Source organism: Camponotus floridanus, unplaced genomic scaffold, assembly GCF_003227725.1.
Source record: "Camponotus floridanus strain SB8 unplaced genomic scaffold, Cflo_v7.5 scaffold12, whole genome shotgun sequence".
NCBI lineage: Eukaryota > Metazoa > Arthropoda > Insecta > Hymenoptera > Formicidae > Camponotus > Camponotus floridanus.
In genome coordinates this window covers 1,067,604-1,082,744 of record NW_020229237.1, presented here as the reverse complement: position 1 = coordinate 1,082,744, position 15,141 = coordinate 1,067,604, and the positions used below count along the sequence as shown (strand labels likewise).

At 36.5% G+C, this 15,141-nt stretch overlaps 1 protein-coding gene across 2 annotated transcripts in view; it reads right to left on the bottom strand.

The window, feature by feature from the left end:
- Positions 1-6,989: 6,989 nt before the first annotated feature.
- The window catches only part of LOC105258968 (protein Wnt-6), a 42,618-nt gene continuing 34,466 nt past the window's right edge, over positions 6,990-15,141 (bottom strand). For both annotated transcript variants that reach the window (XM_025415391.1, XM_011270572.3), the window contains exons 3-5: positions 10,517-10,636; positions 9,958-10,154; positions 6,990-9,358 (exon numbers count right to left, since the gene is read on the bottom strand). In XM_025415391.1, coding sequence (XP_025271176.1) covers positions 8,897-9,358; positions 9,958-10,154; positions 10,517-10,636 — 779 coding nt within the window. In that variant the 3' untranslated portion in view covers positions 6,990-8,896. The remainder of the gene's footprint in view (positions 9,359-9,957; positions 10,155-10,516; positions 10,637-15,141) is intronic.

The following is a 15,141-nucleotide window of genomic DNA, read 5'->3' as shown; positions in this document are numbered from 1 at the left end:
CATGGCGAACTCCAAAGATAACCATTTTTATAAGATGACTGACTTAATCGATTCAAGTAATATAATAATATAACGTTAACAAAAAATTCGATTCTTAAAATATAATCTATCTTCCAAAATATACAGTCGCATTTAATGTCTCAAAGAGATGAGACCGGTCGTGATGTAAAGAATCAAGGTATTTTACTTTATTAAAGAAACGAATGCGCAATCTCATCACCAACAAGTAGTTTCTCATATATGTTATTTTCGACAGATTCACGGCTATTCAGAAATTTTGCTAATTATCTGTAGGAAGAAGTTCATCTTAAAGGATCCAGGATACGCAAAAGGCAAATGATGAACGCAATCTCGTTACGAAAGTGTATATCTTTTACGCTCGATTTTTATATTTATTACATAATCAAATATTTGGACGATATATGGGAATTAATTAATCGCCGAATGGAGCATGAAGCGATGTGCTTGATCAGTTTTATCGAAGGCTCGTTTGTCGAACGAAATGGAAAATGTCACGGTGCAGCGCGTCGGGTCCAATTAGCGTAACATATGCGACATACACATAGTGATACATTTAACATTCGTAAAACCTGTTGCGTCGCATCGATTTTCTACTTGCTAGAAGAGTGTTAAGTCATGTTTAGCAACAATCTATCGGCTATTAAAGCATGGCTATTAAACGTGGCTTTAAAGTCCTCGCGTTTCTCTACCTAGATACTATCTGAATAAAATGAATAAAGAAATTTTTGCGCGATTTAATACAATGCACGAAGAGATATGAAAAGATAAATAAATATTTGATTATTAAATATTCGTGAAATAAAAATCAATTTACAAAATAAAGAATTTAGCGAATTGATAAGTAAATAAATCCGTCTAGCGAATATCTACTTCCAAGCTTATGTCAAAATTAATGTTATTCGTAAATATTCCAATAAAATTTGAATTGTATCATAATTAATGAATATTGAATAAGTAAATATAACTTTTATTAGCGAGGGAAATAAGAATAAATGCGAAAAATAAACTGTAATAATCGATCAAATATGGATAATATATACTGCCCGTATATCGAAATATCTTTGCGTAAAATATATGCAGGTATACTTATACTTAAGTACTTTAAGATTGCTCCTCACTTTCGCATAACGATACCTCATGAATGCCATATCGATAAAGTGGCATTCTCGAAATTCGTAATGCAAGGATCTTTACACTAAAATATACAACATTATGTGTCTTACAACTATGCGGCTCTCCTTCAGCGCAACCAAGTGAAATATGTCGGGATAAGAATTTGCCTGTCAATTTCACTTAGCGAAACACTTATCGTACATGTACAAACGTATGATATAAGTGTGTAAATGTACATTCATCTGTCGTTAATTTTATACTTTCGCTAATCTGGATCACCTCGCGTGTTTCGGAATAGACATTCTAATAAATTTTTTGTTGCATAATTTTTACAAAATAAAGAATGACTCTCTCTTTCTCTTCCCTTTTCTCCTTTTCACACTTTCTCTCAATAATATGACTATTTATTTATTAGAAACGTAATTTTAATATCAATATTGATATTAATGATATCAATTAATGTTAATCATTTATTTATTCCCAATAAAAAATTTGTTTAATGTTCGAAATATATTTCGATCTTTCATTCATTCATTTTTCTTATATATAAATATATTACTTCTCACATAATTTTATTAAAATAGTGTGTTCTAGAAATATAAACACAAATATAATATAAACATATAGAAATAATAAATATAAATTTCAAATTGTGATTATACAAACACACGCACCCATCAGAAGAAAATTTAATGATTTACTTTCTCGTATGAAACATCTTATGCTCGAAATTTCAAAATTGATGATGCGATACGCGTTTTTTACCGCATCATCGTTCCTTGCACTTTTGTAGTTGCGGGTGCACTGTCCCGATGCTGAGAATTAGCCTAATCTGTCCGGAGAATGCGGAAGGTCTCTCCGAGAAAGCGCTAAGCACTACTAAACGTTACTCTAATGAGCGCAAATTGCTGTTTACGCAGCGTGGCATAACTGCATACAGAATACAAGGCTCTTATATTCAGAGGTACGAGGAAAGAGGAAAACCCTTTCCGCTCTTGTATCGAGTAAGCAGAGTCGGATTTAAAGGTGTGGAGGCCCTGGGGCAACGAAGAGGTGGAGACCTCTAATTTTTAAACCAAAATCAAATAGAAATTTTTACGTTGTTTAAATAATTTATTGCGAAATAACAAGGTCAAGCAATACACCTTGTAAGTGTTGTATACCATTCGAAAATTTTACCCAATTAGGAAATTTTACCCAAAAATTTGTGTTGTGGAGGCCCCTAGGCTTCAGCCCCTGTTGCCTTCCCCCTAAATCCGACCCTGCGAGTAAGTCATCACAAATCGAACATGTAACATAATCAAAATTTATATTAAATTATTCATGTTGAAAGAAACAATTAATCTCTTTTTTGCATCTAAAAAAAGAATATTTAAAAATGAGACAAATATAGTTATAATATATCGTAATCAATCTTTTTTCTTTATCAAAAATTATTATAAAATTATTATATTTTTTGTTTATATTTTTATAATTTATATTTTTATAACAAATAAGAAAATTTATATTCCCCCATAAACTAAAATTATTACTTCCGTCCTTTTCTTTTCCTTTATCGCTCGTCTTTTTCAATGATTGACCCGAGATAAAAAAAAATGACCAGAAAAGCAAGAAAGAAATCTGTATACAGATAATTATGCAAGACCAGCGTATATCGGTAGGGTCGAAATTCCGAGAAGCTGGAGAAACCGTAAAGATTTCAATGACCCTCTCTACCTACCGCCGTAGTAGACCTGCTTCGAGGTGTGCTTCTGGCACTGCTCGCGGAAAAGGAGCAAGAAAGAGACGAAAGAGAAGCGCGAAAGAGAGAAAAGATGCAACGAGGATATTAGATGATCATCCTCGGAGCAAAGGAAAACGAAAAGGTGCAACGGTAAAGGACACCGTTCCATGATGGAACCGACGACGCGAGGAGGACGTAAAGAAGGAAGAGGGGGGGGGAGGAAAAAAAGAGAAAGAAAGAGATAGAATCCTGCGAGGATTTCTCTTCCTCGCGAGGGACGTACACGGTGGCCCGCGTTCGGTAGAAATGGCGCAGCGGCTTAAAACCCGTGGAATTATTCTCCTGTAAACACCTACCTAATTAAGATTGGAACATTTTAACGTCCCGCTCGGGGACCCCAATAAACCGCCTAACGTACGGCCAGTTTGTTAGGCGCTTATGGGATCGTTTAATTAATATTGGCATCCGCGGGCAGCGCGTCCGGACTCTCGAAGCGGTTACCGACGACCACCTCCGGCGCCTCGGTGTCTTGGTAGATTACACTTGCAGGGAGAGAACTCGCGATTTGCGTGTGTAATCTCGCATGCACGACAAACGCCTTCGCGTGTGCGTGATTATGCGTAGGTCGGTCCGCGACCGGCGCCCGAGCTCGGATATATTAGTCCTGAGGCTGGTGGTCATTTGCTGTGTCGTGACGATACACGTTCGATGGTATCCTTATCGGACCTTCATCCTTCATCGAATCCTGTTTGCTACGCGCGATCACATTACTTAATTGATCGCGTACATGTTTTTTCAGTTTATATTAAGCCGTAAATTCTCCGGAAGAAATTTTCTTAATACTTTGAGACCCGCAGAGAATTTGTATTAAACTTCTTGAAATATATTCTATTTTTACTCTAAAAATATCACTGCTCATATTATATATATCCTCTATCCTTAAATAAATTTTATATTAAAAGAAAATTCTTTACAAAAGTAACATGAAAATATTCATACAAAATTTTTAGATTATCGCGACATGATAACAACATTAAACGTGTGTGCATAAACTATGATAAATGTATGTGAAATATCTAAAAATTTTATTATATCATTATATCTTTAATTAAAATGAAAGGAGTACAAGCAACACCATAATGCATCATCGGAGAATATAAATATTTTATCAATTAAAAAATATCACGATATTCCTGCATATGGTTTACTTTTCACACGACCAAAACTAATATAAAATATAAAACAAATATTTCACATAAACGTAACCAACACAGACTTTGCAAATCTTGAATAGATTCCTTGTCACATCTCTTGTAAGCTGTATTCGCGAAAGTCACAAAAATTGCAGTCAGTCGAGACACGCGAGGAAGGTACACAAACGGGCGCTCGTTGCCGTAGAAATTTATCATCGACTTCCACGAGACGAGAGAAACGTGGAGCGGGCGAGTGCTCGCGCATTAAACGCGAGGGTTGCACGAGAGAAAATGGAGTCACGGCGCGTTCCCGACGTGTTCTTGCACGGTCCCGGAGAGGGCGGCCAGGGTCGATTAATCACGGTCGCATTTTGCGGTTTTGTCGCGCGTCACGACCCACGTGCGTTCCGCGGACCCCATTGTTCCGCGCCTAATCGTTCCGGGAACGATGTAATCAGGACAGTCGTACGTCGTGGGAGAGTTCCCGTCGTACGTAAAGTCCGCGCGCGAATCCTCCCGTACGCGCACATTTTACGGAGAGCCTGTTCTCCGATCTCAGGATCGACACTGCAACGTTCGTTTGAAAAATTAATATATATGTATATTTATTTATTTATTTATTTTTTCGTTTGTATATTGCAGATAAAATAACAATCTAAAAGAGAACAACAAATGTCATTAAATGTCACTAAATTAAACTTAATCTAAATGTGCTATCGATGTAATCAAAGTTTAGAAATTTTATATTAATTTAAAAATTGAAAGTACAAAATTATGTCACTTTATTGTTCATGCGATGACGCTCGGCGGTGAAACGAAGATTGAAACCGCATTCTCACACCGTTCCTGATGGTCCGATGTTTTCATCAGCGCGTAATAACCGGTGTACCGCGTTTTTTCCTCCAAAATTGAATTATCGGCAAGTCTCGCTTCACCTCCACGGGAGGGATCTTTGTCAGAAGAATGTCCGTCTCAGCTCGAGAGGAACGAAGATCGGGAATGCGGGTGAGAAGGGGAGGAAAGAGACGAGAGGCTGGAGATTCTAAAAATGGCGGACGGACCTACGGCGCGCGGTAACTTCGGGGCCAATTTCGAGGGGCCATTTTTCCCCCGAAGGGGAGAACGTCGACGGCAGCCGAAAATTACCCCGCTCGGACCACCCAGTCGTGCCGCGGCAGACCAATCTCCTGGCCATGGGCTAATCGAGTCCAGACAGTCCCCCTTGGTGGGGCTAATTGCGCCTCACCACTTTCGTACCTCCGAGAGGTCGACCTCTCTATTAAGAGACTTTTACCCGGACGCGCTCGCACGTCGCGCCGTGCCGCGTCACGTATTAAATTGGAGGGTGTAAGCTCGCCTCTCTAAGAGTCTTTTCTTTAAAGAGGGTTTTTCTTTTTTTTAGAGCGGTTTGTGTGGGAATGTGTGGAACCGTTGGTGGTGAATCGCCGAGTTAATCCCGAGTAATCTCGGATGTTCGTGATGTTATGCGGGAAATTTTCTTTGAATATCACGAGTCAGACACTGCGATTCAATGTTGTAAAAACCGTTATTTATTTGTTATTAGATTATCATTTTCTCTCTCCGATTATTTTGTATTTATATTTGCAAGTGGATAATGTATAAAATCTTTGTTCTAATAAAAATTACAATACAAGCTTTTCTTTCTCTAATTAAAAAATTGCAAGAAGGAAACAAAAATTTTTTTCTGAAAAATACATCTAATTCTAGAGATTCTACAAATTCTATCGTTAAATTTAATTATAATTTTAATTAGAATTTTATTAAAATTTACTTAAAATTTTAATTAGTTTTCTGTATAAATGATAATATTTCATAATAATATTTCTTAATATTTCATAAATATTTTGTAATTTCATAAATAAATTTTAATATGTATGTTAAAATCAATAATCTCATCACTATAACTGCAAAATTAAACTCTCAGTATTCAATATAAATCAAGAAGGAAATCTACTAATTTTCAGAAATTTGGATTTGAAAACACTGTTGATAGAGCGAAAAATGTAATAAAAAATAAAGCATAAAAAAACAGGAAAAAGCTTGCTTTTTTCAGTTTATGGCTTCCGTTATCGCCAAAAATGCGTCGAGCGCACGCGATATGACGCGAGTCTTCAGCAACCTTTATGGTTATGCGAAATTCCTCTCTTTTGACGATGGCCATAAAACTATTTTACAAGAAATGGTGGTAATCCTTTATTGCCCGACAGTCGACTGTCGTGTATAAACCTAAATTACAGGTAAAAGTTCGTGTTTTACACGATACCTTGATATACGAGACCTCGGTGTTTCCTTAATTTATCCTTATTACCACGTCTTCAGATGAGAAAGATACAAAAAATTCCTCGTCATTCGAAAACATCTTTCGAGATTAATATTTTAGTGCTTCGTTTTTTCCAAAGTTGGGCAAAAAATTTTTTTAAGTGTCCTATCCAAATAATAGCTATCAACAAAATCAGAGAGAAAAACAAACTAGGCAAACACCTAACACTAACAATGGCCTGAAGATTGTTGACACGTTCATTCTCGAACTCTAAGGAGAAAACGAAACTAACACGTACAAACAAAATAAATTTTATAACACCGATTTCTCTTTATCACCTTACTTAAATTTATTTCTGCTATCTAAGTTAAATATTTACCGAGAAAAAAAGATTTCAACAATTTCGAACGTGCAATAATATGCTTCATAATTGTCAGATATTATTATAATCCGTTAAATATTACGGGATACGTTTTATGATCAAAACTAAAATATAAGATAACTTTACTATAAGATAATTTTACACTTACCTGCAATTATAAATAGCGCGGAGATATTTACCGATTAATCGTAGAAGGATCGCTCGAAGTGGAGTTGAATACAAGTTAAATGCTGGAATTTTAAATACAATTAATCATATATTTTTTTTTTCCTTTTATATATGTTCGCATTCTAAAATGAGTTGTTACCACTAGTAAATCTTAATACTAACAAACGAGATTCATCCGTGAGTACAATTTTTTTATTCATATCGCACAAGAGTGCAAATATTAATAAATTCAGTCTTATATACACAAAATGGCAAGCCTATAGCGCGATAAGGCTCATTAATCGGTAGAAAAATGATTATTCGAGAAACGGAAGAAGCTCGTGTAAAACTCGTGGATCGGTACATATTTGACATAAGTATCGATCGATCGAACCACGACGTATGGCACAAAGCTTATATATCACGCAAGAGAGAAAAAGCAAGATAACTGGATACACACGCACATGCGTGAAGCGAAAGCGAGGTCCCGAGTTTTCCGACCGTAATCAACAAGAGAAAATTTGCATGAAAACTGGATGCGACATAACATCGTGATATTTTCGATATGTCGTTAATGTCGTTAATGTCGAGTTGATCACTCGGGATTTCGCTCGAAGATTTCGACCTCGCGGCGATTCAAGCAAAAAAGCGATTCACCGGGCATTAATATGCGAATACCGGCGCGTTATGATGGTTCGACGGATATACTTTACATAAATTCATCATACGACTATACGTGCGTATTAATATATTACGAGCACTGGAGATACGTGGAAAGCTTCAGCTCGAGTAAAAAAACCGATCATCTTGCGTCGGCGATACTGATAATAACTATTATACGTAGGATCGATTCTACATAACAGACACCTGTTAGATCTCGTCAAAACAGTTCGTTTTCTTTAAAATATATAGAAATTTTTTCACTAAAAATGCGAAAAATAAATTAATAAGATTTAATAAATCCTGGTGATATTTAGACATTTTATTATCGCTAAGATTAGAAAAAACATTTTTAAGTAACATTGCCAATTATTTCTATAATCTCGTTGAAGTTTGAAGAAGTCTAATAAAAATCCAAAGGGCGAATATAGAATCGATCCTGATAACAATAAAAATCTTCGAGTGCAACCTATATTGTCAGCATTGATTTTTTATCGATACGTCTAGTTCTATATCGAAAAATGTCCAGTTTTATCGGCAATTCATAGATACATAATCCAAGATATGTAATGTCCCGCAAAACGCGAAGAATCGCGTCTAGTTGCATCGCGACTCGCGTCTGACTCAGCACGCGCATGCACTACTGACGTTCGCGATCGCGCTTCTCGTGTTCGCGCTTACGATAAATCTTTCTAGAGATCCTAAACATATACATCCAGTAACCTAAATTTAATCTAAGACCGAGAATACGGCCGCGGTAAATCGTAAATCACATGTCGTCCGAATATTCGTCAATGAACATTCATGATCGAGCCGTAATCTTAAAAGTTTATGTATATTACAAAACATTATAATAATTATTAAACGTTATTATAATAAATGTCAATGTAGTAGAGCATTTTCATGAATGGAGAGATTATATTGATCGCTATAACAGTCTTGATAAAAGACAAAAAATTTTAAGCAACGTATTAAACATTGAATAATCTGAAAAAACATACTTCGTATGTCAGTTAATTGATACACACACAATAATATATTAGATGGCTTGGATGTTGCAATAATTGACATAAGTTCATCATTAACGCCTCTTATAGACATTGATAGCGAGGAAAAATTTGATAGAATATTTCTTCCCATTGTTAATAAAACACACATTTTTAACATTTAACTATGATTCTCTCCGGAATTCTGCAATTTCGATTATAATTATTCGGAGTTGTCTCGTTATATTTTTCATTTATAACGAAACTCGCGCACAAAATATTTGTGTCTCCTCAAACTATTCTAACACATGCAAAATCGATGCAAAATCTCGACGTTGTTATATATCTATATCGTTACATCAAAAGTTTTTCACTTACATCGTTTACACTCTAGCGGCAAGTGTTGACGGTCTTCTTGACGAGGCATGTGTTACACGTGACCTCGCAACACCATCGAAACCTGCATTGGCAATTGATCTTCTCCTTGATGATTCTCGTATCGTAACCTCTGCCGCAGCAGAGCAACTCACAGCCCTCGATCCCGGGACTAGTCGCATTGCACTGACGATCTGTCGTCCCTAGCGAGCCGGTCTTACGATTCAGTTTGCAAAAGTCCGGCGAGTCTTCGCTGTAGATCAGATCGAATCTACCGGGCGGCTTGATCGTGGGACCCTCGGTGATGAAATTGTGACCGTCGTTGCTGGGAATGACCTTGGCCGCGCCGTCAAAGGACTCCTTCAGGCGATTGCCGACCTCTCGGAACGACGGCATTTTGCGCCAACAAGTACGTATCGTACAGGAACCGGAAAGTCCGTGACACTTACACTCGGTCTTCATAAAGTTGCGTACAGCCTGAGGAGCGAATGTAAGCAGCACGGCGAATCGTAATATATCTTTCAATGTCATCTTTCTAATCTTTCTAATCTATCCTGACATGATTTTAAGATTCTAACAACGATATAAAGCAACTCAATAACATCTCAATAACATCATAACTCAAATACATCAAAGTATCAATAGTGAAATGAGATGTTAATTTTATATCGATTTATTTATATCGATATAAATCACGTCGCCTATTAATTATAGCCGTGATGATTCTAAAGTCAACCTCTAATTTTGTTAGAGTGTTAAAAATGTTAAAATTCATCATCGTAAAAAAATAAAATTAAAATATACATTGATTTATATAATTCTAAAATTTTATGTATTTCTTTGAATAAATATATAATTTCCTATCGTATTTCGCAACTGTGTGCAATTATGAGAATAATACATAATATTTTCACGAAATTATGAAAATATAGAAAATTAATAATATAGATAATATAGAAAATTATAAAAAAAATAATATCGTCAAGCATAATAATAAGCATAATAAACAATAGAAAAAAGACACAGTATATTGATTAAAAATGCATAGAAAAGTAAATATAAAAAATAACTCTTACCAGACGTCCAGCATCATTGTTATGAAGCTTTACTAGCGTTTTAATGTCACTTCGTTTACGGTAAGGCGCATCCATAAAATCTCGGGATTTTCTGAAGCCAAAGTTCACATTATCGCCGCATCCACCCCATTGCCATTCTCCCTCCGTTGGCAAACTTTTCTTGGCTGCACGCATAAATTTAGCCAAACGATTACCTCCTGCGCAAAAATCACATTTTTTCCCTCTCTTAAAATTTAATCGCAAAAATGCTGATATCACATGTAGTATAGTGTGAAAATGATTTATATGTACAATTCTGAGAAATTTATTATTGATATTATACTACACAATTTCCTTGATTAAAATGTAGAAATATAAAAGTATATAATGTTTTTTTTATTTCTTGAAAAAGAATATAATAAATAAAAATAAATAAAAATAATAATTTAGTATTGAGTTTTTTGTATTGAGGGAATTTTTACAAGTTTATAGATTATTGTGAATTTTCTCTTATGTGAAATTAATGAGAAATCGATACGCGAATTAAATTATAAGAGAGATTAAAGAAGCAAGCCTTTACCCTTCGACGTCATCTTATCGCAGGAACATTCCACAAGGTCACCCATAGTACAGGCTCTCGTAATCGCATAAGTAACTCCAGCGGCGGTGATGGCATTCACGAAACCCGTCTCTCGCGTATCTGAAACATATGGTGGAGAATCCAAGATCAATTAATGGACTATTACCATGGTAATAGCACGGAAACGACGTAACGATTCGCGACATAAATCACCGATCGTGAAACAAGAAGCGTGCTATGCACATGGTAAGCGAGTCGAAGTAAAAAAATTAGCAAAATTCTTTTCCCGATCGCGTATGGAAAGTCTCGAACAAAGTCGGAGAAGGATGCTGGCAGATAAGAAGCGATGTCGGCGAGTAAAGTTGAAGAAGGTCGCGCAATCAGATCGCTCGAGAAACAAATCGGATTACGCGTTGATCGGCGAATGAGACAATTTAAGGTCTTCGTGTGTTATATGAGTGTGTATACATGTATATCGAAGATCTTTGTAATGTACATTGTGTTAATTAATAATGTAATTGTGATGTACACTAATTAATGATGTAAATAAATTCTAGAAAGTTTCATATTTAAGAATACTTTTGCGCTAATAAATTCCGTCAATTTGTTAATATTGATCGTTTAATAAAAAAATTTTGACAGTTACATTTTCATGTACACTGCGTAGTAATACGATTGAGAAATGTACAATATTATACTCATAATAATACTTTTTGTCATTAATACTTGTTAAACCAATAGTTGTAAAAATACTGAAACAACTTTTCAACGAACACGTCATTATGCTTGGTTGAATGATTTAGGTCAGTTGATCTGTACAGGTATAGATTACGACAGCGTTTAATCATGAACAAGTTATATAGATCGGAACATCTATTCCTATGACATTGCAAGATCTCCGTACATCGTTATTCATATGTCAAATGTAAAATAGACATGAGATGCAAGGTATAATTTAATATTAGACATGCTGCACACGTAATAGTTTATATGACAAGATAGAAGTCATATATGGCAATTAGTCGATATAATAATATCGCATGATTAATGTTTGCTCGAGACAGGAAATAGCGAAATTATTTCAACAATGTCGTAATTTCTCATTGGATTACGTATACAACAAGCATTTTCTTTAATACTACGTTTCTTTCAATCACTTGATTTTAAATCCCCACGAGATATCAAATTGCATTATTCTATCCGGTAGTTTGGTGAGTTGTGGGTGGCGCCGATCGCGAATAGGCCTCACGAAAAGATCAGCATGAAAGGGGGATATCGTCAATGTCGAAGGGCTTGGGAGCAGGGACCCATTAGTGGGTCCCACAATTCCAGCCCACGCTTGTCTGACTGCGATAGGTGAACCCATGGGGATCCAGGGAGACTCGCGCCCGGTGCAAACTCCTCCAGTGAAGCGTGTGCGTGTATTCGGTTTCACCTGTCACGTCTCCACTCCATCATTAAGCGGACAATGCACACGACGCGGAATTTCACCCTTTTTCAAAACGGAATATCGCTCGGTCGACCATTGTCTCTAGCTTCTAGCGAGCATCCGGTTTTCGCAGAGTGCACGTCGGATTGTGTTTTTATTTTCGCATTCTACGTGTGCATTTCACACGTTTCTTTAACTCTTATAAATCATTCTAAATCATTCTTGTTAATATTTCTTTCTTGATGATTTATTTAGCAGTTTTACTTGTTTAGTAAATCAAATCAAAATTTAATAGTGAATGTTACTGATATATAATGCAGAATTTAAATATACGATGCATCTTGTTAAATTGACATCGTCCTTCTTGCGAAATATCGAGAACCGCGATCGTCTCGCGGATCTTGAATCGCATCGATATGATCTCTGCTCCGACGCCGATACATCGGAATTAACTCATAACGTGGAATGCCCACCCAATTACGGATTCCAGCGAAGGGAGAGAAGAGCAAAATCGGTAGCCATCGTGAATATCGAGTAGCGATGCATCGACGATGCAAAATTGCACCGCGATCGCATCTCGGTCCTTTTCAGAAACTTGTTATGCGATTCGCTGTCAATTATCTCGATATAGACGGTGATGTTGTGATAATATCGATCCTTGTGCCGCCGACGAGAAGAACAACACTTATTGTCGAGTCTTCTCTTTGCATTTATCATCTCCTATTTTTGTTTACTTATGCATGTCTATCGTATCTTATAATATTACATATAACTCTTTTAAAATTTCCTAATTTTTTAAACGATATCGTCGCACTATTTATATAATATCGATATTATAAATATATAAAAAAAAATTAAAAAAAAAACAAATCGAGTGGAAGAAAAAAGAAAGCACATATGTGTATCAAAGTAGAAAACCGGAGGCAAACGTGGAGATGAGACGTACGAGGTCCGGATGGTGGACTCCACTGCGACGCTAGGGAGGAGTTATACGCGTTAAACCTGGTTCTCCGTGGTTCCCATGGATTCCAGGCGGGTATCTTCAGCGCGGATCGACAGCGCGGACGGAACGGGAGGACGCAGGCCTGGGGAGAGAGAAGAAGGCTGCCTGCCACCGCCCGCGTATCTTCTGATGCATCGCCTCACCTTTCAGTGCGTATTTAAACGATACGATAGTTTTACACGAGCGATCTGATATCGGTGCCTCGAGAGCGAGAGAGGCCTGCCTCTCTTCTCGTCTCTTATTATTCTTCTTCTTCTTTCTTCATGGCCGATCGATCGCTCGTTCCATCTCGTTCCGGCTCCGTTCGAAACAGCACATCGGGCCCTTTAACATGACGGAAGCATCGAGCTCTTTCGAGCTCACGCTGCCGGATCGTTTACGAAAGAGTCCGCATCCTCGCTGCTCTTTTTTCACAGCCTTCTTCTTCACTCGGATCGCCAGGCGCCATTGAGATTGCTCCGAAATCTGAAGGAATCTCAAAAAACTTGAGAAAAAAGTAGTCGAGGATATTTTTCGAAATATGACAGACACATAGTCAAGATTTTTCTTTCTTCATCTGGATAATAATAACTTATTATTATTATATTAAAATATTTATATATAATATATTTAAAATATAATATATATAATTTTTTTATATAATATATTCATCATCTAAATTGATGAATTTCGTGTTAATGAAATTTCTATCAAAATAGATTCTAACGGAAAGCGGGTGAATTAAATGGAGTAAATTGATCAAGGAGAGCTGTTCGATCTGTGTCTCGAAATATTTCTCTGAACGACAATTCATCTGAGCATTTTGATGATCGCCACGATGCGCGAGGAATGCCGAAGGTGCAGAGGAACGGCAGATAATATAAATCACTTCGAATCAATTAGACACGAGGGATCGCGGGCCGATGATCTCTTCGCGGTGCCGCGCCGCCAGCTGCACCTGTGAGCCCTTCGTCTCGGGTCGCCCGGACGGTTCGGCCAATTATCAGCATTCCGGGGCATTATCCTCAGAGCGGGACTTACGCCGTAATTTAATTGCGCGAGTAGTCTTCTCCCCTTCTTTCTCCACCTCTCTCGTGGCCTTCTTCGACTCTCTTTTTCGCAATGTTCTCCTCTTCTCCCGTTCTCTTCATTATTGTAAGCGGGGGAATAACTTGGATGGCAATAAAACACGTTCATAACGAGTAATTTCACTTCCGAAAATCGGAAAATATTTTTTCGCTTTTATAAAATATATAATCTTCTCAATTCGTTCGTGTTACGCTGTTTCCGAATACATGAGGGTAATAAAGTATAAATAATATAACATGTAACTGAGATGTACGACTTGGAATGACTTGGGAAAAAGATATCGATAGGTAATTATATCACAGATACTTTTCTGTATTATGTAACATCAGAATAAATTAGATGCCAATATAAACAAATAATAATTCGAAATATACAAAAGTTTCACTCTCGACTTATACGTATTTGAGATAGTGATATGTAAATATTGTCTCTCGAATCTTGCCTTCAAAATATCATAAAAGAACACTCACGATGACCAATATGCACTTTTCATTCAGTTTTGAATTGTTTATATCGCTAATGTCAATTTTGAATTGTTTATATCGCTAATATCTCTGAATCCTTTAACAGAGGATTGACTCTTCCAGGATTTATTTATGGGTAGAAAGAGATTGTATCGTCTCATATAGATTACTCGCATTGCATCAGCCTCATCGACTGATGTATGCATAAATATACTTGGTGCATCGGTGGCATTCTTTCAGTATTACTATATATTGTAAAAGAGAAATATCGCGAATGACGTTTCACTTGCCGCCGACATATATACGTCGAGATGATCGTGATCCATTTGCTGTCAATTATGTAACCTGGATTACGCGGAGTATAGAGTCCTTGTGTTGTATAAGTGTACGCAATCCTAATAATGACAAACCTTAAACTAATTATGTTAAACCTATATGTTACGATATGAATCATATAACACGTAATTCAAATGATCAAGTTTTTTATTTCCCCCCACGTATATAATTTCCTTCGATAATCTTCTCTAATTGTACGTTGCAATCTTTTGTAAAGAGAGATCCGAAAAAGCCAATCGTTTACATTACACATCATCAACTTTAAAAGAATTTTCAGTAGAAGAATAAATGAATAATATAAAATTTTATTTATAAAAAAGAAAAA